The sequence below is a fragment of the Capra hircus genome, unplaced genomic scaffold (genome assembly GCF_001704415.2).
Source record: "Capra hircus breed San Clemente unplaced genomic scaffold, ASM170441v1, whole genome shotgun sequence".
NCBI lineage: Eukaryota > Metazoa > Chordata > Mammalia > Artiodactyla > Bovidae > Capra > Capra hircus.
In genome coordinates this window covers 35688-61743 of record NW_017189537.1, presented here as the reverse complement: position 1 = coordinate 61743, position 26056 = coordinate 35688, and the positions used below count along the sequence as shown (strand labels likewise).

General features: G+C 40.6%; 1 protein-coding gene across 1 annotated transcript; it reads right to left on the bottom strand.

Moving 5' to 3' along the window:
* Nucleotides 1-276: 276 nt before the first annotated feature.
* Nucleotides 277-20756, bottom strand: LOC102183949 (ferritin heavy chain-like). The gene is made up of 2 exons (XM_018044426.1): nt 20644-20756; nt 277-934 (listed from the first exon to the last, which is right to left on the bottom strand). Exons 1-2 carry the CDS (start codon nt 20754-20756, stop codon nt 277-279), a joined length of 771 nt encoding a protein of 256 aa, XP_017899915.1.
* Between the last annotated feature and the right edge of the window lie 5300 nt (nt 20757-26056).

Sequence of the window (26056 nt, the reverse complement as noted above, 5' to 3'; positions counted from 1 at the left end):
CCTGTCTGTGGACAGGGCATTGGAAGCTGGAGAGACTCCTGGATACATGTTTTAAAACTTGAGAAGTTAGGAGTTTGCACACACACATCAACCAGAGACCTTTATTTCTTTAGGAACCAATCACTTTATTGCAAGGAACGGCAAAATTGAAAGAAGAAAAACTTCAGTGAACTTTTCTGCAAGGACAGTACTGGGGACTGCATAGCAGACAGAGTGACCTTGTGCAATCACCCCTGACTCTGGGAAAAGTCCACTTTTGGACTTAGAGTCCAGGTATCAGTCTTTCTTGTCACCGTCACCCAGGGTAAGCTTGTCAAAGAGGTACTCTGCCAGGCCGTCTTCCGCGGACCTGGTCTTCCTCAGGATGCTGACATGGCCCGCCAGCTCCTTGATGAACTCCACCTGCTGGTCCAGGTAGCCGGTCTCCAGGAAGTGGCACAGGTGGGGGTCGTGCTTTTCAGTGGCCAGCTGGTGCAGGTCGAGCAGGCTCTGGTTGATGTGCTCCTCCACGTTCAGAGCATCTTGCATGGCTTTGAGACCACTCTCCCACTCTTGGGTCTCCGGCTTCCTGATGTTATGGAAGGAGATGCGGCCCCCACGCCGGTTCTGCAGGGACATCAGGCTCTCAGCCCTCTTGCTATGCTCGTGGGAGTGGAGCAGGAAGAAGCGGGAGAAGTGCTTTAAGCCCACATCATCACGGTCGAGGTAGAAGGCCACTGCCAGGCACTGGAAGGAGGCGTGGAGCTCCAGGGCAGCGTGGCTGTTGAGCGCGGCCTCACACTCTGGGTGGTAGTCCTGGCGCACCTGCGAGGGCGGTGCGGGCAGCCTGACTTGCACCGCAGGTGTGCCAGGTGAGAAGGCTAGAGTGACGGTGAAGCCACGGCGCCGGCCCAGGTGGCCTGGGAGAGTACCCAGGGTGGACTGTGAAGGTGGCCTGAGACAGGCAGCTCAAATCAGGGTGGCAGCTCTGGGATGAACTGGAAGTGGGTTCCGTTACCAGGTTTACGAGGGGGACGGAAGTTCCATTTCTGTTGGAGACGGGGCGTGCTGGTGGGCGGAGCTTGAGCCCAGTGTTCCAGGTTCCACCAGAGCCTGGGTGGGGCAGAGACTGAGCTGAGCACCTGGCATCTATTACACTTTAAATTTTGCTGTAATATTTGTTTTTCAAGGACTTTCTCTTGTTCTCTAATTACTCCCGTTTACAGCAACCTATTCTCATTTTATAAACCCACTGGCTTCCTTAGAGGACATGAATTTGCATTTTTTGGTAATGTTCTTTTCTTTTCCTGTATTACATTTGTTTTTTCCTCCAGAAATAGTTCTGTTTGTTCATCATGATCCTCTCGTTCATTTCCCTCAAATATCTGGCAAGCATTTATCCATCCATATTTGGGAGTAAAGAATTCATTTGATTAGCCTCAGAATCAAATGATTAGCATGGATCTGATGTACAGTTATGACATCCATTTCATCAACATGCATCTCCTTTGTATGGTAGGGGGCGTGTGTCAGTTCCTTTGGGTGTATGTGGCATAAAAGTTTTAAGGTAGTATAGGGACCCTTCCAAATGCTAAAAGCATAGCATTTCTCTGACATCAGAAAACTTACGTGGATCGCTCTTCAGATAGATGTGTCCCTCTGTTTTGCCTCATGTCTGCTCGGAGAAGGCAGTGGCACCCCACTCCACTACTCTTGCCTGGAAAATCCCATGGATGGAGGAGCCTGGTAGGCTGCAGTCCATGGGGTCACTAGGAGTCGGACACGACTGAGCGACTTCACTTTCACTTTTCACTTTCATGCATTGGAGAAGGAAATGGCAGCCCGCTCCGGTGTTCTTGCCTGGAGAATCCCAGGGACGAGGGAGCCCGGTAGGCTGCCGTCTATGGAGTTGCACAGAGTCGGACACGACTGAAGCGACTTAGCAGCAGCAGCAACAGCAGCTGCTCTAATTCAGGTTCCTTTCCTGGTCAAGTAATTCACTGTCTTTGGAGTGTAGTTTTGGGAGATTAAGCTGATCAAATGCCACTTTGGCTTTGTCCAAGGTAAGGAAGATTGGGGTAGGGTCAGAGCTTGGGTGTGGCAAACAGAACTGTTGTTCACAGAGGTGCTCTTCAACCTCACAGTCCACCAGGACCTTCTGCACTGCTTGGATTTCATCAACTCTGTTCTTAAACTTTCTTTGAATGTGCTTAGCTTTCTACTACAGGCATATTATTTTTCTTTTTTTTTTATGCAGTATGGTTGATTTATACTATGTTAGTTTCAGGTGTACGACTTAGTGATTCAATATCTCTATAGACTATACTCTGTTCAAAGTTACTATAAAAATAATTGGTTCTATTCCCTGTGCCATATAACATATCTTAGTAGCTCATTTATTTTATGCAGAGTAGTTTGTTTCTCTCAATCCCCTACTTCTGTCTTGTACCTCTTCCTTTCTTTCTCCTTCTCCCTTCCTGTCTCCCCTTCCCTACCAGTGGAACCTGTTAACCACTAGTTTGTTACATAAATCTGTAAATCTATTTCTGTTTTGTTACATTCATTTGCTCTATTTTTTAGATTCGAAATATAAGTGATAGCATACAGTATATGTCTTTCTCTGTCTGACTTATTACATGAAGCATAATATCCTCCAGGTCCGTTCGTGTTGTTGCAAGTGGCAGATTTTGTCTTTTTATGGCTGAATAGTATTCCATTATACTATTTTGTACACCACAGCTTTATCCATTCATCTGTTGATGGATACGTGGGCTACTGTAAATAATGTTGCTATGAACGTTGGGTTCCACGCATCTTTTCAAATTAGTGTTTTTATTTTATTTTCTTTGGATATATGCCCAGGAGTGGAATTGCTGGGTCATACGGTAGTCCTATTTTTCATTTTTTGAGAATTCTCCATACTGTTTTCTACAGTAGCTGCACCAACTTACATTCCCACCAAGAGAGTACTAGGGTTCTCTTTTCTTCACATCCTTGCCAACACTTGCTATTTGTGGTCTTCTTGATGATAGCCATTCTGACAGGTATGAGGAGATTTCTCAAGTGGTTTTGATTTGCATTTCTCTAATTAGTGATGTTGAATATCTTTTCATGTGCCTGTTGGCCATCTGTATGTCCTCCCTGGAAAAATGTCCACTCACGTGTTCTGCCTATTTTTCAGTTGGGTTGTTTGGGTTCTTTTTTCTTTTTTTTTTATTGAGTTGTATGAGCTGGTTACATATTTTTTGTATTAACCCCTTATCATTCATATCATTTGAAAATGTTTTCTCCCATTCAGTTGGTTGTCTTTTTGTTTTGTTGATGGCTTCCTTTGACGTGCAAAAGTTTTAAATTTACTTATGTCCCATTTGTTTATTTTTTCTTTTATTTCCTTTGCTTAGGAGACAGCTCCAAAATACTGCTGCCTTTTATGTCAAATAGTGTTTTTTCTTCTAGGTGTTCTATGGTTTCTGGTCTAACATGTAGGTCTTTAATCCAGTTTTAATTTGTTTTTGTATATGGTGTGGAAATGTTCTAATCTCATTCTTTTACATGTAGCTGTCCAGTTTTCCCAGCACCACTCATTGAAGAGACTGTCTTTTTTCTGTTGTATATTCTTGCTTTCCTTTGTGGTGGATTAGTTGGCCATAATGTACATGGCTTTATTTCTGCGCACTCTATTCTGTTCCACTGATCTGTGCATCTGTTTTGTGCCTTTTTTAGCTACTGTTTTGATACTGTAGCTTTGTAGCATAGTCTGAAATCACAGTGCGTGATAGCTCCAGCTTTGTTCATTTTTTCTTAAGATTGCTTTGTCTGTGTGGTTCCATATGAATTTTAGGATTATTTGTTCTAAGCTTTGTGGAAAATGTCATGGGTATTTTGACAGGCATTGCATTAAATTTGTAGATTGCTGTGAACAATATGGACATTTTAACAGTATTCTTCTCATCCATGAAGGTGCCATAGCTTTCCCCTTCTTTGTATCATCTTCAGTTTCCTTCATGAGTGTTTATAGTTTTCAGAGTATAAGTCTTTCACGTCCTTGGTTAAGTTTATTCCTATATATTTTTTTGATGTGATTTGAAACGAGGTTGTTTTCTTGCTTTCCCTATCTGGTAGTTCATTTATTACTAATTGAACTTTACTGCTAGTAAACAGTCTGTTCAGATTTTTTGTTTCTTCCAGATTCAGTCTTGGAAATTTTTGTATTTATAGAAATTTATCCATTTTTTCTAGGTTGTCCAATTTGTTGGCATATAACTGTTTGAAATATTCTTTCATGATTTTTGTACCTTTGTGATATTAATTATAATTTCTCCTCTTTCATTTCTTATTTGGTTTCCTTTGGTCCTCTCTCTTTTTGTCTTTAGGCTTTTGGGTTTGTTTATCTTAGATTTTTTTCCTTTTAATTTTTAGTTGGATGATAATTACAATATTGTGATAGCTTCTGCCATCCATCAACATGAATCAGCCATAAGTATACCTATGTCCCCTCCCTCTCAAACCTCCCACCCCACCCCCTATGTTGTCACAGAGCACTGGCTTTGGGTTCCCTGCATCATACAGCAAATTCCCGTTGGCTATCTATTTTACGTATGGTAATGTATGTTTCAGTACTACTTTCTCAGGTCATCTCATCCTCTCCCTCCCGCTCTGTGACCCTAAGTCTGTTCTTTATGTCTGTGTCTCCTTTGCTGCCCTGCAAATAGGATCATCAGTACCATCTTTCTGGATTCCATTTATGTGCATTAATATATGATATTTGTCTTCTCTTTTTAACTTAGCTTCAGCTTGTGCAATAGGCTCTAGGTTCATCTACCTCGTTAGAACTGATTCAGATGTGTTCTTTTTTATGGCTGAGTAATATTCCATTGCTTACATATACCACTATTTCTTTATCCATTCATCTGCCCATGGAGATCCAGGTTGCTTCCATGTCTTAGCTATTGTACCTAGTGCTGCAATGAACATTGGGGTACGTGTGTCTTTTTCAATTATGCTTTCCTCAGAGTATATGCCCAGTGGTGAGATTGCTGGGTCATATGATAGTCTTAATCCTAGTTTTTTGTTGTGTTTTTAAGGAATCTCCATAGTGGCTGTATCAATTTGCATTCCTACCAGCAGTGCAGGAGGGTTCCCTTTTCTCCACACCTTCTCCAGCATTTATTGTTTGTAGACTTTCTGATGATGGTGATTCTGACCAGTGTAAGGTGATACCTCGTTGTAGTTTTCATTTGCATGTCTCTAATAATGAGTGATGTTGAGCATCTTTTCTTGTGTTTGTTAGCCATCTGTATGTCTTCTTTGGAGAAACATCTGTTTAGGTCTGCCCACTTTTTGATTGGGTTGTTTGTTTTTCTGGTATTGAGCTGCATGAGCTGCTTGTATATTTTGGAGATTAATCCTTTGTCAGTTGTTTCATTTGCTATTACTTTCTCCCATTCTGCGAGTTGTCTTTTCATCTTACTTCTAGTTTCCTTCATTGTTCCAAAGCTTTTAAGTTTAATTAGGTCCCACTTGTTTATTTTTGTTTTTATTTTCTTTGCTATAGGAGATAGGTCATAGAAGATCTTGCTGTGATTTATGTCAGAGTGTTCTGCCTATGTTTTCCTCTAAGAGTTTTACAGTTTCTGGTCTTACATTTAGGTCTTTAATTCATTTTAAGTTTTTGTGTGTGTGTGTGTGTGTGGGTGTGGGTGTGGGTGTGGGGGTGTGGGGGTGTGGGGGTGTGTGTGGGTGTGTGTGTGTGGGTGTGTGTGGTGTTAGGGAAAGCTCTAATTCCATTCTTTTCCATGTAGCTGCCCAATTTTCCCAGCACCATTTGTTGAAGAGACTGTCTTTTCTCTGGTGTGTATTTTTGCCTCCTTTGTTGAAGGTGCCCATAGGTGCATGGATTTATCTCTGGGCTTTCTATCTATACAAATATAGACCAATGGAACACATTGGTCCCTATTGCTGTTTTTGTGCCAGTACCATAGTGTCTTAATGCCTCTAGCTTTATAATGTGATCTGAAGTCAGGGAAGTTGATTCCTCCAACTCATTCTTCTTAAGATTGCTTTGGCTGTTTGGGGACTTTTGTGTTTCCATACAAATTTTGAAATTATTTGTTCTAGTTCTGTGAAGAATACCATTGGTAGTTTCATCGGGATCACACTGAATCTACATATTGCTTTGAGTAATATGGTCATTTAAGACAAGGGTGCCCACACTCACCACTGTTATTCAACATAGTTTGGGAAGTCCTAGCCATAGCAATCAGAGAAAAAGAATAAAGGACTCAGATGAAAAGAAGTAAAACCTCACTGTTGGCATATAACATGGTTCTTTCATAGAAAACTCTAAAGATGACACCAGAAAATTACTAGCCCTTATCATTGAGTATAGCAAAGTGGCAGAGTATAGAATTAATACACAGAAATCCTTTGTGCCCCTATACACTAACAAAAGTCAGAAAGTGAAATTAAGAAAACAATCCCATTCACCATTGCAACAAAAATAATAAAATACTTAGGAATAAGTTTACACAAAGAGAGTTTACAAAAGACCTGTATGCAGAAAACTATAAGACACTGATGAAAGAAATTAAAGATGACACAAAGAGAGAGGTATGCCACATTCTTGGATTGGAATAATCAATATTGTGGTTTTATCTTTTCAAAAAAAAAAAAAGCTCTTGGTTTCATTGATCTTTTCTCTTGGTTTTTGAGCCTCTCTTATTTTCTCTCTGCTGTTTATAATTTCCTTCCTTCTACTAACTGTGCTCTTATTTTTCTAATTCCCATAGATGGTAGGTTAGGTTGTTTGAAGTTTTTGTCTCTTGTGGTATGCTTGTATCACTATAATGTTCCCTCTTAGAACTGCTGTGGTTGCGACCCATAGGTTTTGGGTTTATTCTGTGGGTGGTTTTTTTTTTTTTTTTTTTTTTGGCGGTGGTGGTGGTGGTTGTTTGGAGAGGGGACCATACCATACAGCATGTGAGATCTTACTAGTAGTTCCCCAACCAGATTTGAACCTATACCTCCTGCACTGGAAGGGCAGGGTCTTAACCACTGAACTGCCAGAGAAGTCCCCTTATCTCATAGATTTTGGAAAGTTGTGTTTCCACTGCCATTTGTCTTGAGGTATTTTCTAATATCCTCTTTGATTTCTTCATTGACCCACTGGTTTTTGTAGTGTTTTCCCATTTTTCTTCCTGTAATTAACTTCTGGTTTTATACCATTGTGGTCTGAAAAAATGCTTGATATACTTTCTATCCTCTTAAATTTGTTGAGACTGGTTTTTTGGCCTTAGTATGTGATCCAACCTGGAGAATATTCCATGTACACTTGAATATGCATCCTGCTGTTTTGGGATAGAATGTCTTATAGATATCTATGAAGTCCAACTGGTATATTGTGTCATTTAAGACTACTGTTTCCTTGTTTGATTTTCTGTCTGGATGATCTGTCCATTGATATAAGTGAGGTGTTAATGTTCCCTACTATTATTGTATTATTGTCTGTTTCTCCTGTTATGTCTGATCTATTTGCTTTATATATTTAGATGTTCCTATAATAGATGCATATATGATAACAAATGTTATATCCTCTTCTGGTATTGATCCCTTTATCATTATGTGATGCTCTTCTTTGTCTTTTGTTATAGACTTTGTTTTAAAGTCTGTTTTGTCTACTATGAGTATTGCCACCTCTGCTTTTATGTCATTTCCATTTGCATGAGAAATCTTTTCCCATCCTTTCACTTTAAGCCTATGCTTGTCTTTAGCTCTTAAATAAGTCTCTTGTAGGTGGCATATAGATGATCTTTTTTTTTTTCCTATCCAGTCATTCACCTTTTTTCTGCAGATTGGATCATTAAGTCCATTGAACTTTAAAGTGATCATTGATGTGTATGTACTTATTACCAGTTTGTTATTTGTTTTCTGGTTGTTTCTGTAGTGACCCTCTGTTCTGTTCTTCTTTTAATTTCTTCCCTGATGATTGGATGATTTTCTTTAGCGGCATAGTTGTGTTCCTTTCTCTCCAGTTTTTGTAAATCTGTAGGTTTTTGATTTGTGGTTACCTTGGGATTCAGATATGGTGACTTATAACTATAATTGTTTTTAACTGGTAGTCATTTAAATTCAAACATATTGTAAAAGGTCTTCATTATTTTAGCTCCCTTCCTTCATATTTTGTGTTTTTGATGTCATACTTTACATCTTCATATTGATGCCTTAACTGTTATTGTATTTATAGTTGATTTTTCAGTTTTTTGTCTTTTAATATCTATACTAGCTTATTTAAGTGGTTACTCCATAGCTTTTACTATATATTTGCCTTTACTAGTGGGGTTTTTCCTTTTCTGTACATTCTTAGTTCTTGTTGTAGCCTTTGATTTTCTATGCAGAGGAGATTCTTTACCATTTTCTTTAGGATTGATTTAGTATTGATGGCCTCTTAGTTTTTGCTTCTCTGCAAATTTCCTTATCTCTTTTTCAATTCTGAATGATAATTTTGCTGGGTAGGGTATCTTAGGTTATAGAGTTTTCCCTTTAATCACTTTAAAATACCATGCCTCTACCTTCTGGCTTGCAAAGTTTCTGCTATCAGTTAGCTGATAGCATTATGGGTTTTCCCTTGTATATGATTCTATTTTTCTCTTGTTGCCTTTAGAATTCTGTTTAATTTTTGCCATTTTAATTATGATACATTCTGGTGTAGATCTTTCTGCTTTCCTTTTATTTTGGACCTTCTTTGCTTCCTATACCTGGATAACAATTTCCTTCAGGTTTGGGAAGTTTTCATCCATAAATCTATCAAATTTATTTTTGACCTCTGTTTTTTTCTTATTAACTATACTCCTTTATGACTTCTATAATACAAATGTTAGTATTATTTGTTGTTGTCCTAGAGGTCCCTTCAGTTCTCATTTTTTGAAGTGGATTTTTTTTTTTTTTTGCTGTTCTGATTGAGTGGTTTTCATAATCTTTCAGATCTCTTATGCATGCTCTGTATCACTTAGTCTGCTGTTAATCCCTCGTAGTCTTTTTTTTTTTCCATTTAACTTATTGTATTCTTCAGCTCTGACTGGTTCTTTTTTATATTTTCTAGTTCCTTGTTAAAATTCTTGCTATAGTCGTCTATTTTTTCCCTAGTTCACTTAGCATTCTTATTACTAATTATTTGAACTCTTTATCTGGTCAATTAATTTTCTGTTTCAGTATTTTTTTCAGAGTTTTTTCTCGTGTGTGTGTGTGAAATAAATTCCTTCATCTTCTCATTTTGTTTAACTTTGTCTGTCTCTCTGAAATTAGGTAAAACAGTGACCAATCCCATTCTTGAAGGCGTGTCCTTTTGTGGGAGCATCCTTATACAACATGTGTGTGCCCAGTAGCTTTGGTGGTAGAGCTGAATCTGAAGTGAGCATGAATCATATCTTCGCCAAGGATTTCCTGGCAGCTATCACCTTGGTGGGCAGTAGGGCTGGAGATGGAGGAGTTAGAGTCAGAGCTAGGTATGAGATGGGGCTTCTCCTATGCTGAGTGGCAAATGCCACTCTATTCGGGGTGGGATTGAGTCCCAAAGTGCTGGAGCAGAAGCCTAGAGGGTTGGGTCTAAGCTGGTTATGTTTCCTCTAAATGTATGTTCTCCCTTCTCCCAGCATCAACATTTTGACCCTGGAAGGGAGCAGCGCTGGAGCAAGAGGGGCCAGAGTGGGTTCCGAGAAGTGTGTGGGTCTGGGCTTGTGCTTGGTTCGTCCCAGCACCCAGTCTGAGTTCCAGATATTCCTGACCTGCTGCCTCCCTAGAGTGCCATCATTGGCTGCCCTTGCCCCATTTAGATGTAGTGCTGGGTCTGAGCCAGCTCCATACCCCACAACTGTGCGCTCTCTTCAGCAATGGCAGCCTTTGCCTTAGTGGGGAGCTGTGTGATGGAGCAAGATGGGCCAGAGCATGCACTTGGAGTAGACTGGGGTATGCCCTAGGGTGGTTGCAGGAAACTGGATGGAGTCCCAGTCCATCTCAATCTTCTTCCTCTGCCTTGTTTTAACAGCCAGCAGGTGTGTACATGAGTGGTGTCTAGGTTTCTCACAGCACCCTTGCCAGTGCTATTGGTCTTCAAGCCAGCCAAGGGGATTCATCTTCCCCAGATCAGACCCCAGGTCTGGGGTGCCCAGTATGTGGTTTGAACCACTCACTCCCCAGGGAATATCCCAAGCACATGTGATCTCCCTCGTCTGTGTTCCCTGCTAGGAGCACAGGTCCCAGTCCTATCGCTTCTCCTTCCTCCCTCCCTCCCTCCCTCAATTCCTTCCTATGTGTATCCTTCTTCCAGTCTTCATTGTAGAATAGAAGAGCCTTCCTGTCAGTCTCCATTTTGTTTTCAGTGATGAATTACTCCACGTGTAGATGTATTTTTGATCTGTTCATGAGGGGAGGTAAGCTCAGCTCCTTTGCTATCTTGATCTCCCAGTAGTCTGCTGCAGTTACTTTTAATTCTCTGGTTTTATAATTGTGAAAGCATATCATGGTTTTATCTTTCAGGCATGCCTCAAAATCTCTGGTTTGCTAACTATATCCTTTCTCATTTACAGAATTGTTTTTGTTTCTAGTCTGCCAGTATGCGTCAAGTATCACTTTTTACTATTTCAAAATAAAATGCTTGTTTTTTAAAAAGTTAATACATGTGCATGGCTTAAAAACCTCATAGTTTTCTCTCTGTAGTCAATCAGTGGAGTATTACTTACTAGAATAAGGAGAAGAAAGAGGAAGAAAAAGAAATAATATGCATGTGAAGAAAAATCATAGACACATAAGAGAGGAATCTTTAGAAACTTATTCTTTAGAATCATGTCACTTGTGAGTATACATGGAGCAATTACTGAGACAGACTAAATTCTGGGCCACACAACAGGTCTCTGTAAATTTTAACAGATTTAAATCATGCAAGATATGTTCTCTGACCACAGTGGGGTTGAACTAGAAATCATTAACAGTAAGATATTTGATAAATCCCCAAATATTTGAAAGCTAATAATACAATATACTTCTAAATAATCCAAAAGTCAAAGAATAATGGGTGTATCAAAATTATTTGGAATGGACCCATGGGCGGAGGAGCCTGGAGGGCTACAGTCCATAGGGTCACAAAGAGTCAGACGTGACTGGAGTGACTTGGCAGGCAGTAAGTAAAATCCAACATATCAACATTTGTGAGATGTGGCTAAATCAGTGCTTAGATGGAAATGTATAAGAACCAAACGCCTATATTAAAAAACAAAAAGAAGTCTGAAATTATCGAACTTCCCACCTTAAGAAATGGAAAGAATGAGGAACAAAAGAAATCTAAATCAAGCAGAGGGAAGAGTTTGTGGCAAGCCAAGCAGTGTCTTATAATCTGGGACAAAGCTAAGATGTTGAGGAGCATGGCTACTATTATTGGGGGCTGGCCCCAGGGAGAGACCAGTGGGTCAACTTTAGGGTCTGTGGTTGAAGTGGCCATTTGGAATAGACGTCCAATTGAGAACTCTTTCTACTGTGTGATGATGAAAGATACTGAAACAAAGACCTGGGACAGACTGAGAGTTCCTTTTAGGCTCTGCTGCTAAGTCACTTCAGTCATGTCCAATTCTGTGCGACCCCATAGAAGGCAGCCCACCACGCTCCCCCATCCCTGGGATTCTGCAGGCAAGAACACTGGAGTGGGTTGCCATTTCCTTCTCCAGTGCATGAAAGTGAAAAGTGAAAGTGAAGTCACTCAGTCCTGTCTGGCTGTTTGCGACCCCATGGACTGCAGCCTACCAGGCTCCCCCGTTCTGGGCTGAGGTACATTGAGGTGACTACCTAAGACTTGGTCTTTAAATGACATTTGTGCCTGGAAGCAAGTAACTGGACAAAAAGAGCCAATTCAGAATCATATGTCCTTCTTGTCAGTTATCTAACTTCCTGCCCCTAGGGAAAAAGATGGAAATCCAACCTACATGCTCTGATTGACCTTGAAGCATGATACATCACCTTCTAGATTTTCCTTGATATGTTTTAAAAATTTTATTTTAATCTGTATCAAAAGGCTGCATATGGCACAGTTCCGTTTATGTGAAATGTCTAGAATGGACAAATCTATAGAGAAAAAATGTAGATTAGTATTTGCCAGGGGCTGGAGGGAAGGGGAATGGGGAGTGACTGCTAATGGGTATGAATGGGTACATGGCTTCTCTGGGGGATAATGAAAATGCCTTGAAATGATGTAGTCGTATGATTGTTGCATTACTCTTTGAATGTACTAAAAAACATTGAGTGGTATACTTTGAACAGTATGGTATGCAATCATATCTTGATAAGGCTGTTATTTTTTTTTTAAAGGAGCAGTGTGTCAGCCAAAGATCAGACTGTGCAACAGAGATGAAATTCAGAGTAGGCTGTGCAGCTCATTTGTCATGAAATGTTACTACTTTCATCACTTGGCAATATTGAAGGAAGCAAATTTTCATGTTAATGATGGCTTCTTTTCTACCACCCAGCAGTAGAATAAGATGAATAAAACATTCAGAAAAAAAAGGATTGAATACTCCTTATGGGAAAAGGAAACTGGTAAAATTGAATCCATCAATGAAATGAAGTGAAGTGAAGTCGCTCAGTTGTGTCTGACTCTTTGCAACACCATGGGCTGTAGCCTACCAGGCTCCTCTGCCCATTGGATTTTCCAGGCAAGAGTAGTAGAGTGGGCTGCCATTTCCCTTCTCCAGGGGATCCTCCCAACCCAGGGGTCAAACCCGGGTCCCCCACATTGCAGACAGATGCTTTACCATCTGAGCCACCAGAGAAGCCATGTACCCATTCATAACCATTAGCAGACCCTTCCCAATCCCGTTCCCTCCAGCCCCTGGCAAATACTAAGTCCTATTATTGAATCCATCAATAATTACTGGTTAATTTCTGTGTGTGAAACTGTTCTAGGTATACTACAGAAGAAAGAAATCCTTGAGAAACAAGTTCCTGGCCTATAAATACTCTGTCTTTTAACATCCATTGAATTTGACTTTTCAGCCTCACCCATACTAAATGTATAGGGCGTTTTTGTTTGTTTTCACTTTTGGTCTGCTAACATGCTTTATTCAGCATCCATCTTGAGCAGATGCTCTTGTTCGCCACTAGATGGAAGCCTAACAACATCTACATTTTCAAATGCTTGCTTTTTGCGATCACTTGATTTATTCAAACTGGATTTGTGGCATGAACAAAAGATGTCACCAGATTTTTCTTTAAGCTGTCGTTGGTTTTTAAAGTCTGAATTGTCATCTGTGTTTATTGCACAGTTGCCCAGTCTGAGTAATTTACTGATGTTGCTGTCAGTCATTACAGTCATCCAAACCATGCCAGTCTAGCCTGCCACCTGTTTGGACACCCAAGATGGACTGAGATTGGACTCTTACCATTCACCTTCTCCCTGCAACTCCGAGAATTCCCTTTCCTTGTGGTAGATTGCATTATTGACTCAAAATTCTTTCTTCCCTCCCTGTCCTAATCATGGCTTCATTGATGGTGGTAAATACTCCTCTCTTCCCTGACTTGGCGTGTTCCAAGCCAATTGTTTTGGTCAATGATATATGAGAAGACCTAAGGTTTGTCAAGTTTGACCAAAAGATGTAAGTGTGCTTGCATGGTTGGGCATGGCCTCTTATGTTTCTTCCATCCACCATTTGAAGAACATGTCCTAGGCAGGTTGCAGAGAAATGAGACATGTAGAACAGAAGGGAATCTAGCTCAACCAAACTCAACCTATAGCAAGCCTAGCAGGTAGAAGCTGACTCCTGCAAATGTCATTCTGCAGACCTGCAATGTGATTTTAAGGTTGCTTGTTAGACAGCTTTACTGCAGCAAAATTGCCTAAGGCAACTCCCTACGCAAGAGTTTCATACCTAGGTATTTTATAAATGTGGTTCCCCTGTATGGAATGATAACAGCCAGAATTTGGTTACTGTCAGTTAGAAATATAGTGGCTGTGAGCCATTGCAAATCGATACCTGTTAAAATCACTTTTCTTGTCCCAATTCACTTCAGCAAGTGCTTGAATGCAAATCTGTTGAAGAGGATAAGTTTACCTTTATGTAGTGTCTTAAGACTCAGTTACCATGAAAACCAGTAAGCTCAAGGAGCAGCATGACCCTGTATTCTACATACAAAGAAGTATTTCCTAGGTGCCAGTTATTTGGCTTTGGTTCTTTACAGAGGAGGTACGATAAGTTTCTTTTATAAAGTAGCATATGGTGGAGATGGCTGACAGGTACAGAAAAAGATGCTCAACATCATTAATCATCAGGGAGATGCAGAGCAAAACCACAATGAGATATCACCTCAAGCCTGACATCAAAAAGAACACAAATAATAAATGTTGGAGAGGATGTGGAGGAAAGAGACCCCTTTTTTACACTGTTGGTTGGAATGGAAATTGGTGAAGCCACTCTGGAAAACAGTATGGAGGTTTCTCAGAGAACTAAAAATAGAGCTACCATATGACCTAGCAATTCCACTTTTCAGTGTATATCAGGGAAAGAAAAATAAAAATACCGCTTTGAAGAGATATATGCATCCCATTGTTCAAAGTAGCATTACTTATGATAGCCAAGATACCAAAGCAACTCAAGTGCCCATCAACAGATGAAGGCGTAAAGAAGATGTAATATATGAGTGCAGCAGTGCAGGGGACCTTTTGAAGGAGGTTGCCATTTTCTTCATTACCTCCACCATAGTTTGGTCTCAGATCAAACAACAGGGAGGAAACACAGCCCCACCCATCAACAGAAAATTGGATTAAAGATGTACTGAGCATGGCCCTGCCCATCAGAACAAGACCCAGTTTCCCCCAGTCACACTATTCCTTCAGGAAGCTTACAGAAGCCTCTTACCTTACCCATTAGAGGGCAGACAGACTGAAAACCACAGTCACAGAAAACTAATCGAACTGATCACACGGACCCCAACCTTATCTAATTCAATGAAACTATGAGCCATGCCGTGTAGAGCCACCCAAGACGGACGGGTCATGGTGGAGAGTTCTGACAAAATGTGGTCCACTGGAGAAGGGGATGGCAAATGACTTCAGTATTCTTGCCTTGAGAACCCCATGAAAGGAATGAAAAGGCAAAAAGATAGGACACTGAAAGATGAACTGCCCAGTTCGGTAGGTAGGTGCCCAATATGTTACTGGAGAAGAGTGGAGAAATAACTCCAGAAAGAATGAAGAGACAGAGCCAAAGCAAGAACACCACCCAGTTGTGGATGTGACTGGTGATGGAAGTAAACTCTGATGCTGGAAAGTACAATATTGCATAGGCCCTGGAATGTTAGATCCATGAATCAAGGTAAATTGGAAGTGGTCAAACAGGAGATGGCAAGAGTGAACATTGACTAAAATGGACTGGAATGGGTGAATTTAATTCAGATGACCATTATATCTATACTGTGGGCAAGAATCCCTTAGAAGAAATGGAGTAGCCCTCAGAGTCAACAAGAGAGTCCAACATGCAGTTCTTGGGTGCAATCTCAAAAATGACAGAATGATCTCTGTTTGTTTCCAAGGCAAACCATTCAATATCACAGTAATCCAAGTCTGTGCCACAACCAGTGATGGTGAAGTAGCTGACGTTGAACTGTTCTGTGAAGACCTACAAGACCTTCTAGAACAAACACCCAAAAAAGATGTCCTTTTCATTACAGGGGACTGGAATGCAAAAGGAGGAAGTCAAGAGCTACCTGGAGTAACAGGCAAATTTGGCCTTGGAGTACAAAATGAAGCAGGGCAAAGGCTAATAGAATGTTGCCAAGAGAACACACTGGTCATAGCAAGCACCCTCTTCCAACAACACGAGAGGAGACTCTACACATGGACATCACCAGATGGTCAATAGTGAAATCTGATTGATTATATTCTTTGCAGCCAAAGATGGAGAAGCTCTATACAGTCAGAAAAAAACAAGACCAGGAGCTGACTGTGGCTTAGATCATGACTGCTTATTGCAAAATTCAGACTTCAGTTGATAAAAGGAGGGAAAACCACTAGGCCATCCAGGTATGACCTAAGTCAAATCCCTTACAATTTTACAATAGAAGTGAGAAATAGATTCAAGGGATTAGATCTGATAGAGTGCCTGAAGAACTATGGATGGAGGTTCATGACATTGGACAGGAGACAGGGATCAAGACCATCCCCAAGAAAAAGAAATGCAAAAAGGCAAAATGGCTTTCTGAGGAGGCCTTACAAATAGCTTAGAAAAGAAGAGGAGCTAAAGGCAAAGGAGAAAAGGAAAGATATACCCATCTGAATGCAGAGTTCCAGAGAATAGCAAGGAGAGATAAGAAAGCCTTCCTCAGTGATCAATGCAAGGAAATATAGGAAAACAACAGAATGAGAAAGACTAGAGCTCTCTTCAAGAAAATTAGAGATACCAAGGAAACATTTCATGCAAAGATGGGCACAGTAAAGGACAGAAACGAATTGGTATGGACCTAACAGAAGCAGAAGATATTAAGAAGAGGTGGCAAGAATACACAGAAGAACTATACAAAAAAGATCTTCATGACCCAGATAACCACAATGGTGTGATCACTCACCTAGAGCCAGTCGTCCTGGAATGTGAAGTCCAGTGAGCCTTAGGAAGCATCACTATGAACAAAGCTAGTGGAGGTGATGGAATTCCAGCTGAGCTCTTTCAAATCCTAAAAGATGATGCTGAGAAAGTGCTGCACTCAATAGGCCAGCAAATTTGGAAAACTCAGCAGTGGCCATAGGACTGGAAAAGGTTAGTTTTCATTCCAATCCCAAAGAGAAGCAATGCCAAAGAGTGTTCAGACTACCACACAATTTTACTCATCTCACACTCTAGCAAAGTAATCCTCAAAATTCTCCAAGCCAGAGCTCCCAGATGTTCAAACTGGATTTACATGTTTTTCAGTGTTAGCCAAATTAAATTTCCTTTTAGGAAGAGAAAGACTATGCATATTGTGATTGCCATGAGGGCACAGTCACCATTTACCAACAATACCCCAACCAGGCATGGCAGACAGTAATTATTAGATAATTATTATTTTTACAAAATGAATGATTTAACAACCAACCAATGAATGCAATCATATGCTCTGGTTTTGGGGGTAGTCTGAGAAAAGCAGAAACTGTCTCCCAGTATAAGTTGTCAAATGTCATGGTACCCAGCAGAAATCCACACTGATCTTTTTTTAACATGCAGATTTCCTTGTTCAGCTCTAGCTACGGAGTACAGGTGGAACATTAGCAGTGCTGGAAACATTTTCAGTGATAGCAGTTTATATAGTTGAGGGCTGGAGAACTTTACTGAGGGAAATTTTTTTAAGAAAGAACCTTAAGTCTTCAAAAGCAGATACTAACAAGAATGTGAGATTGAAGCATATAAAATCTGAATGTATATAGAGAAAATTAACATAAATTTGTCTTTTAAAATTCCAGGATGAATAGTCACTCTTTGGAGGTTGAAAAAGTAGTTTAGGTCAAATTAAAGACACCGGTGCATACGTTACAAAGTAGAGACTGGAGGTGAAGGACATGTTTCACCAATAGGGTGTATAGCCTCAACATATTGATGAGGTTAATAAAGTATTAGATGAACTCATGGAATATAAGAGTTTGCAAGACAATTAAGAGGGGGTTTCTGGCATGATCTTTAGCTTTTAAAGTCAGCAAAGAGAGAAAAGTACCAAATAGGATAAGAATCAATTTGCTTCTATTAATGTCATCTGAAATACTGATTGGACAGTGGGTGGTATTTCATATGTTACATTGCTGTGTTCTGATGAAAGTGATTAATAATATACACTGTTTTAAAAACATACAAAAGACTGTGAACAGTATGTAAAGACTGAGCTAATGAAGGGCTTGTGTGAAAGTAGCTGTAAATCCTTGGGCCCAGAGTGCTAGAAGTGAGCCACACTAATGGATCATATACCAAAGCCTTGGTATCAACTGTCCCCCACTCTCTTCAGTCATCACCATCAAACTGTGCTGTAGAATCCTAACTTCTGGTCTGGGATTATGTGGGGAAATGTCGCATGAGTGCGTCTGCCGGGGGAGAGGAAGGGATGGAGGAGATGGTGGCGCTGGTGGTTGAGGGCCCTGAGTAATAATACTGTCTCTGAGGAGAGAAGAGATACTTACATGGGAGAAAAACTGTTTAGGGTCTGAAGTCATGATTCACATGTTATCATTTGGATCCCTTAATCATGTTTACAGTTCAGAAACAACACATTTTGTAGACTCCTCCATGTTAGGAAACAAGCTTCAAATCATATTTCAATGTTTCCAAAATCGATGCTAATCCTTTTAATCAGGGGTGCTGAATAAACTTGTTGCTTTGTCAAACTGGGAAATAGTTCAAGTGGCCATGACCTACACATTAGATTAGTTCTTCAGTGTAATAACTTGTAAAGCTACATTTTGTAAATGGGACATCAAGTCATTGCCTTTCATCTGCTTTTGAAATCTTAATTGCCAAAGGGAATTTTTTTGAGTAAAGTTAATTTTGGAAGTTAAATATAAGTTTTTCACATTGTCAATCAACAATTTCAAAAAAAGCATAACCATATGCTTCTTATACATAAAAACAAAACTACATGTTGTCCTATTTTCTTCATATCTCTTCGCATGCAGTAAAAGATTTATGCATTGGTTTTGTCAGGAATGAAAAATATTTTCTCAAGGTTAAGTTATCTAAGAATATTGGTATATAAATACTAAAAAAATGTTACCATCGGAAGGTTCTAGAGTATATTATAAAAATGGTATTAAATACTAGAAACTCATCTCTTATGAGATATATGAATGTGAAGGAGAACTAACTAGATTTTAGTTCAAGTTATTTTGGTTATTATTATAAACAAGATTTACCTTAAAACAGTGCTGTAAATTTCACATTAAACCATTAAAATTACTGTTTTTGCAATACTTTGTAACAAAACTATACTGGTGTGCTTTGGAAGGTATGAGTTATCTCTAGATTGTGGTCAGTTTCAAATGTATACAAAAGTAGACAGAATATTACAATACATTCCCATATTCCCATTGTTACCAATCCAAACTTGGGTCCACTCTGCCCTCATTGCAGTAAAGCTAATCTATTGACTCTGCGTTTTGGTGCAAAGAAATGCAGCATTTACTGCAGGGAACCAAGCAAGGAATTCAGGATAGCTAATGCTCAAAACACCCAAACTCCCTGATAGGTTTCAAAAGTATTTTGAAAGGCAAGTTGAGGAAGGGGCATCTCAGAGTATGTGATCAGCTTGTGCATAGTTCTTTGATTGATTGATGGTAAGGTACCAGGGCGATGTCACCGGGGTCAACATTATCAATCCTTAGGCACCAGTAAGTCTGGAGGGAGGTACATGCTCAGATCATCAAGTAGTTAAATTTCTTCCATTTGGTGGTGTTAAATTTTACAAAAAACATTATTTTGACCGTGCCATGTGGCTTGAGGGTTCTTAGTTCTCCGACCAGGTGACCAGGGCTTGGACCTGGGCCCCTGGCAATAAAAGCCCCAAGTCCTAACCACTGGCCTGCCAGAGAATTCTCTGGTGATGGTTTTAACATCTGTAAAACAACTCAGGAAATGTACATAAAGGTATTATTATTTAGGTACTTCAGAGAGGAGCTAAGGCAGAGGATATGGGGCAGGGGTCTCTCCTAGAAAGGACCCACAGTGTTCTGCTCAGTTATACCATCTCCCACCTTCAACAGTTACTGACTCCTGGCAATATTTCCTCACCCATTATTATTTTGAAGAAATGCTAAGATATTTTATGCATAAATATTTCAGTGTGCATCTATATAACACAACTCTTTGTTAAATCAAATAATACCACACTACCTTTAAATGTGCTTTGAATAGTTTTGTATTTATAACTGGAAAGGCAAAGCAGTTTCAAAGATGAGAACTTTGCTCTCAAAGTGTCTTGCATTACAGGAGTGAATGTCGCCAAGGGACCATTTCATGTAAATTGGCAGTTATGTGAGCTATAGCTCTGAAGAACAGTGCACTTCAGTCAACAAAAGTTCATGAGCCATGCTTTCCCCATCTGACTGGAAAAAATAAAACTGCAGAATTACATACCAGCAAATATGGAGGTACTGAAGTGCTTTCTCAAGTCTTAGGTTTACTATGTTAGAAGTTGAAAAAAAAAGCTACTTGTTGGTCCCCTTTGTAATATTAAGAGGCATCTTGCAAACCTGCTCCAGTCATAAATATAACCTGGGAAGACTGGTTTTTAAAAATTTCATATTTCCAGCCCAGGTACACTAGAGGTTTATAAGAGTGATTCCTAACAGTCTGTGCTTTGTGAAAAAAGTACTTTGAAGAAGTCAGTTCTTAATTTTTCTTGAGATGGTCATACTTAAAGTATGATGATCAGCAATGCTATTTCATAATTATTCTTAGGTATTTGACATACTCTATGTAATGTATATGAATATGTTGAGAAAGGAATGTTTCCTGCCATATCAATGAATCAGACATTTTTTTATATCATATTTTTCAGCCCTTCCATTGAGGTAAATTTTGAGTGGTATCATGCTACTTTATCGCAGGGTGGTACGGTTCAAGTAAAAAAATCACACATGGATGTTTTGTAAGGGCAGCATCCATGCTCAACAGTGGTGACCACAGGAAGTGTGTCTCTAGGAAAGCCAGTCCTGCTGCACTTAGATCGTCACTGAAGCCCAGGGTGAGCTTGTCAGAGAGGGACTCTGCTATGTCAGCATCCAGGGCCCCCATCTTGCTACCCAGAAGTCTGCTTCAAACAAAATGAAGACCCCTTGATTTCATTCCCCTCCCAATCCCTTTCCCTTCACTATTTCTGGAGATCAACCCCAGTCATGATGTTCAGGCCATATTTTTACGTCTGGTCTACTCACAGGCACCCACATTCACCAGGGCCTCACCTGACCCACACCCACCCCATATACCACATTGTTTATTAGGGGAAGGTACATTTTGTATTGTTCAGGGTCCCATGGGTCGCCTTCTTCTGTCCCTCTGTGCAGATCTTGAGCGGCCTGTGGACAGGGCATTGGTAGCTCAAGCGACTCCTGGATACCTGTTTTAAAACCTGAAAGGTTAAGGGTTTGCATGCATGAATCAACAAGGGACCTTTATTTCTTTAGGAAGCGATTTATTGGAAGAACTGGCAACACTGAAAGCAGGAAAGCTTAAATGAACTTATTCTGCAAGGGCAATACTGCAGTCTGCATGGCAGGACTCGGGGGAAAGTCCAGTCCAGGCTCAGTCCTTCTTGTCGCCGTCACCCAGGCTGAGCTTGTCAAAGAAGTACTCTGCCAGGGCACATTCCGGGAACCCCACGTTGCTCAGGTTGCCGAGTTGGTTCCCCAGCTCCTTCATGGACTCGACCTGCTGGTCCAGGGAGCCAGTCCCCAGGAAGTGGCACAGGTGGGCGTCACTGCTGTTGGTGGCCAGCTGGTGCAGGTCAAGCAGGCTCTGGTTGACGCTCTTCTCCAGGTGCAGGGTGTCTTGGATGGCCTGGAGTGCGCTCTCCCACTGTTGGGTCTCAGGCTTTCTGATGTCGACGAAGCAGATGCGGCCCCCACGCTGGATCTGCAGGAACATCAGGCTCTGGGCTGTCTTGCTGTGCTCGAGGGAGCGGAGCAGGAAGAAGCGGGAGAAACGCTTCAAGGCCACATCATCATGGTCGAGGTAGAAGGCCACGGCCAGGCACTGGAAGGAGGCGTGGAACTCGAGGGTGGCGAGGCTGTTGAGCGCGGCCTCACACTCCGGGCGGTAGTTCTGACGCACCTGTGAGGGTGATGTGGGCAGCATGGCCGGCCACTCCCCGTCCCAGGGAATGGCAGCTGGGACCAGGCGTTTATGGGGCAGGAATCGGCGGGGGCGGGGGCAGGGGCGCGGGCGCCAGCGGTCTTCTCGGAACCTTCCCATGGCGGACGATGTGGGCGGCCGTACGCGGGCTCTGGGCCAAATGGCAGGCGTTCTGGGTGTGGGCTCTGGAATGGGCAGATAATGGGGTCTGTTGGGCGGGGTCAGTGCCTGGGCTTGCGATTGGTTAAGGAAGAGGTCACGTGTGTGGGTGGGATCTGTGGGCAGGGCGAGACCACTGTCTGTCAAAGCCAGGGTGTGGGCAGGGCGAGACCACTGTTTATGAAAGCCAGGATGAGGCAGAGCCGCTTTGAGCTGAGTAATTCACATTCACAAAGTTTTTATTTTATTCATTTATTTATTTCTAATACGTTTATTTTAATTGGAGGCTAGTTGCTTTACAGTACTGTATTGGTTTTGGCATACATCGACATGAATCTGCCACGAGTGTACTCCTGTTCCCCATCCTCAATCCCCCTCCCACCTCTCTCCCTATACCCTCCATCTGGGTCATCCCAGTGCACCAGCCCTGAGCATCCTGTATCATGCTGTGAACCTAGACTGGTGATATGTTTAACATATGATAATATGCATGTTTCAGTGCCATTCTCCCAAATCATCCCACCCTCGCCCTCTCCCACAGAGTCCAAAAGACTGTTCTATACATCTGTGTCTCTCTCGCTGTTTCGCACACAGGGTTATTGTTGCCATCTTTCTAAATGTCATATATATGCATTAGTATACTGTATTGGTGTTTTTCTTTCTGGCCTACTTCACTCTGTATAATAGGCTCCAGTTTCATCCACCTCATTAGAACTGATTCAAATGTATTCTTTTTAATGGCAGAGTTATACTCCATTGTGTATATGTACCGCGGCTTTCTTATCTGTTTGTCTGTTGATGGACATCTAGGTTGCTATTGTAAACGGTTCTGCGATGAACATTGGGGTACACGTGTGTCTTTCAATTCTGGTTTCCTTGGTGTGTATGCCAGCAGTGGGATTGCTGGGTCATAAGGCAGTTCTATTTCTAATTTTTTTAAGGAATCTCCACACTGTTCTCCATAGTGGCTGTACTAGTTTACATTCCCACCCAACAGTGTAAGAGGGTTCCCTTTTCTCCACACCCTCTCCAGCATTTATTGCTTGTGGACTTTTGGATAGCAGGCATTCTGACTGGTGTGAAATGGTACCTCATTGTGGTTTTGATTTGCATTTCTCTGATAACGAGTGATGTTGACCATCTTTTCATGTGTTTGCTAGCCATCTGTATGTCTTCTTTGGAGAAATGTCTGTTTAGTTCTTTGGCCCATTTTTTGATTGGGTCGTTTACTTTTCTGGAATTGAGCTGCAGGAGTTGCTTGTATATTTTTGAGACTAATTCTTTGTCAGTTGCTTCATTTGCTATTATTTTCTCCCATTCTGAAGGGTGTCTTTTCACCTTGCTTATAGTTTCCTTTGTTGCACAGAACCTTTTAATTTTAATTAGGTCCCATTTGTTTATTTTTGCTTTTATTTCCAATATTCTGGGAGGTGGGTCATAGAGGATCCTGCTGTGATTTATGTTGGAGAGTGTTTTGCCTATGTTCTCCTCTAGGAGTTTTATAGTTTCTGGTCTTACATTTAGATCTTTAATCCATTGTGAGTTTATTTTCGTGTATGGTGTTAGAAAGTGTTCTAGTTTCATTCTTTTACAAGTGGTTGACCAGTTTTCCCAGCACCACTTGTTAAAGAGATTGTCTTTTCTCCATTGTATATTCTTGCCTCCTTTGTCAAAGATAAGGTGTCCATAGGTGCGTGGACTTATCTCTGGGCTTTCTATTTTGTTCCATTGATCTATATTTCTGTCTTTGTGCCAGTACCATACTGTCTTGATGACTGTGGCTTTGTAGTAGAGCCTGAAGTCAGGCAGGTTGATTCCTCCAGTTCCATTCTTCTTTCTCAAGATTGCTTTGGCTATTTGAGGTTTTTTGGATTTCCATACAATTTGTGAAATTATTTGTTCTAGCTCGGTGAAAAATACCATTGGTAGCTTGATAGGGGTTGCATTGAATCTATAGATTGCTTTGGGTAGTATACTCATTTTCACTGTATTGTTTCTTCCAATCCATGAACACGGTATATTTCTCCATCTATTAGCATCCTCTTTGATTTCTTTCACCAGTGTTTTATAGTTTTCTATATATAGGTCTTTTGTTTTTAGGTAGATATATCCCTTAAGTATTTTATTCTTTTCGTTGCAATGGTGAATGGAATTGTTTCCTTTATTTCTCTTTCTGTTTTCTCATTGTTAGTGTATAGGAATACAAGGGATTTCTGTGTGTTGATTTTATATCCTGCAACTTTACTATATTGATTGGTTCGCTCTAGGAATTTTCTGGTGGAGTCTTTAGGGTTTTCTATGTAGAGGATCATGTCCTCTGCAAACAGTGAGAGCTTTACTTCTTCTTTTCCAATCTGGATTCCTTTTATTTCTTTTTCTGCTCTGATTGCTGTGGCCAAAACTTCCAAAACTATGTTGAATAGTAGTGGTGAGAGTGGGCACCCTTGTCTTGGTCCTGACTTTAGGGGAAATGCTTTCAATTTTTCATCATTGAGGATAATGTTTGCTGTGGGTTTGTCATATATAGCTTTTATTATGTTGAGGTATGTTCCTTTTATTCCTGCTTTCTGGAGGGTTTTTATCATAAATGGATGTTGAATTTTGTCCAAGGCTTTCACTGCATCTATTGAGATAATCATATGGCTTTTATTTTTCAATTTTTTAATTGTGTATTACATTGATTTGGGCTTCCTTGGTGGCTCAGAGGTTAAAGCATCTGCCTGCAATATGGGAGACCTTGGTTCGTTCCCTGGTTCGGGAAGATCCCGTGGAGAAGAAAATGGCAACCCACTCCAGTATTCTTGCTTGGAGAATCCCATGGTTGGAGGAGCCTGGTAGGGTGCAGTCCATGGGGTCGCAAAGAGTTGGACACGACTGAGCGGCTTCCCTCATTCACTCACTCACATTGATTCGTTTGTGGAATTTGAAGAATCCTTGCATCCCTGGGATAAGGCCCACTTGGTCATGATGTATGATCTTTTTAATGTGTTGTTAGATTCTGATTACTAGAATTTTGTTAAGGATTTTTGCATCTGTGTTCATCAGTAGTAGTTTCCTTTTTCTGTGGCATCTTTGTCAGGTTTTGGTATTAGGGTGATGGTAGCCTCATAGAATGAGTTTGGAAGTTGACCTTCCTCTGCAATTTTCTGGAAGAGTTTGAATAGGATAGGTGTTAGCTCTTTAATTTTTGGTAGAATTCAGCTGTGAAGCCGTCTGGACCTAGGCTTTTGTTTGCTGGAAGCTTTCTGATTACAGTTTCAATTTCTGTGCTTGTGATGGATCTGTTCAGATTTTTTATTTCTTCCTGGTTCAGTTTTGGAAAGTTGTACTTTCCTAAGAATTTGCCCATTTCTTCCAAGTTGTCCATTTTATTGGCATATAATTGCTGATAGTAGTCTCTTATGATCCTTTGTATTTCTGTGTTGTCTATTGTGATCTCTCCATTTTAATTTCTAATTTTATTGATTTGATTTTTCTCCCTTTTTTTCCTTGATGAGTCTGATTAATGGTTTGTCAATTTTATTTATCCTCTCAAAGAACCAGCTTTTGGCTTTGTTGATTTTTGCTATGATTTCTTTTTTTTTCTTTTGCATTTATTTCTGCCCTAATTTTTAAGATTTCTTTCCTTCTAGTAACCCTGGGGTTCTTCATTTCTTCCTTTTCTAGTTGCTTTAGGTGTAGAGTTGGGTTATTCATTTGACTTTTTCCTTGTTTCTTGAGGTAAGCCTGTATTGCTATGAACCTTCCCCTGAGCACTGCTTTTACAGTGTCCCACAGGTTTTGGGTTGTTGTGTTTTCATTTTCATTCGTTTCTATGCATATTTTGATTTCTTTTTTGATTTCTTTTATGATTTGTTGGTTATTCAGCAGCGTGTTTTTCAGCCTCCATTTGTTGGAATTTTTAATAGTTTTTCTCCTGTAATTGAGATCTAATCTTACTGCATTGTGGTCAGAAAAGATGCTTGGAATGATTTCAGTTTTTTCTGAATTTACCAAAGCTATATTTATTGCCCAGGATGAGATCTATCCTGGAGAAGTTTCTGTGTGCGCTTGGGAAAAAGGTGAAATTCATTGTATTGGGGTGA

What these genes read in the sequence shown, in the direction of transcription:
- LOC102183949 (XM_018044426.1), bottom strand. Translation starts at nt 20,756, where the DNA reads ATGGGGGCCCTGGATGCTGACATAGCAGAGTCCCTCTCTGACAAGCTC. An exon ending in CTAGAGACACACTTCCTGTG is followed by an intron (nt 935 to 20,643) that starts GTCACCACTGTT and finishes TGCCTGTCTCAG; the next exon opens with GCCACCTTCACAGTCCACCC.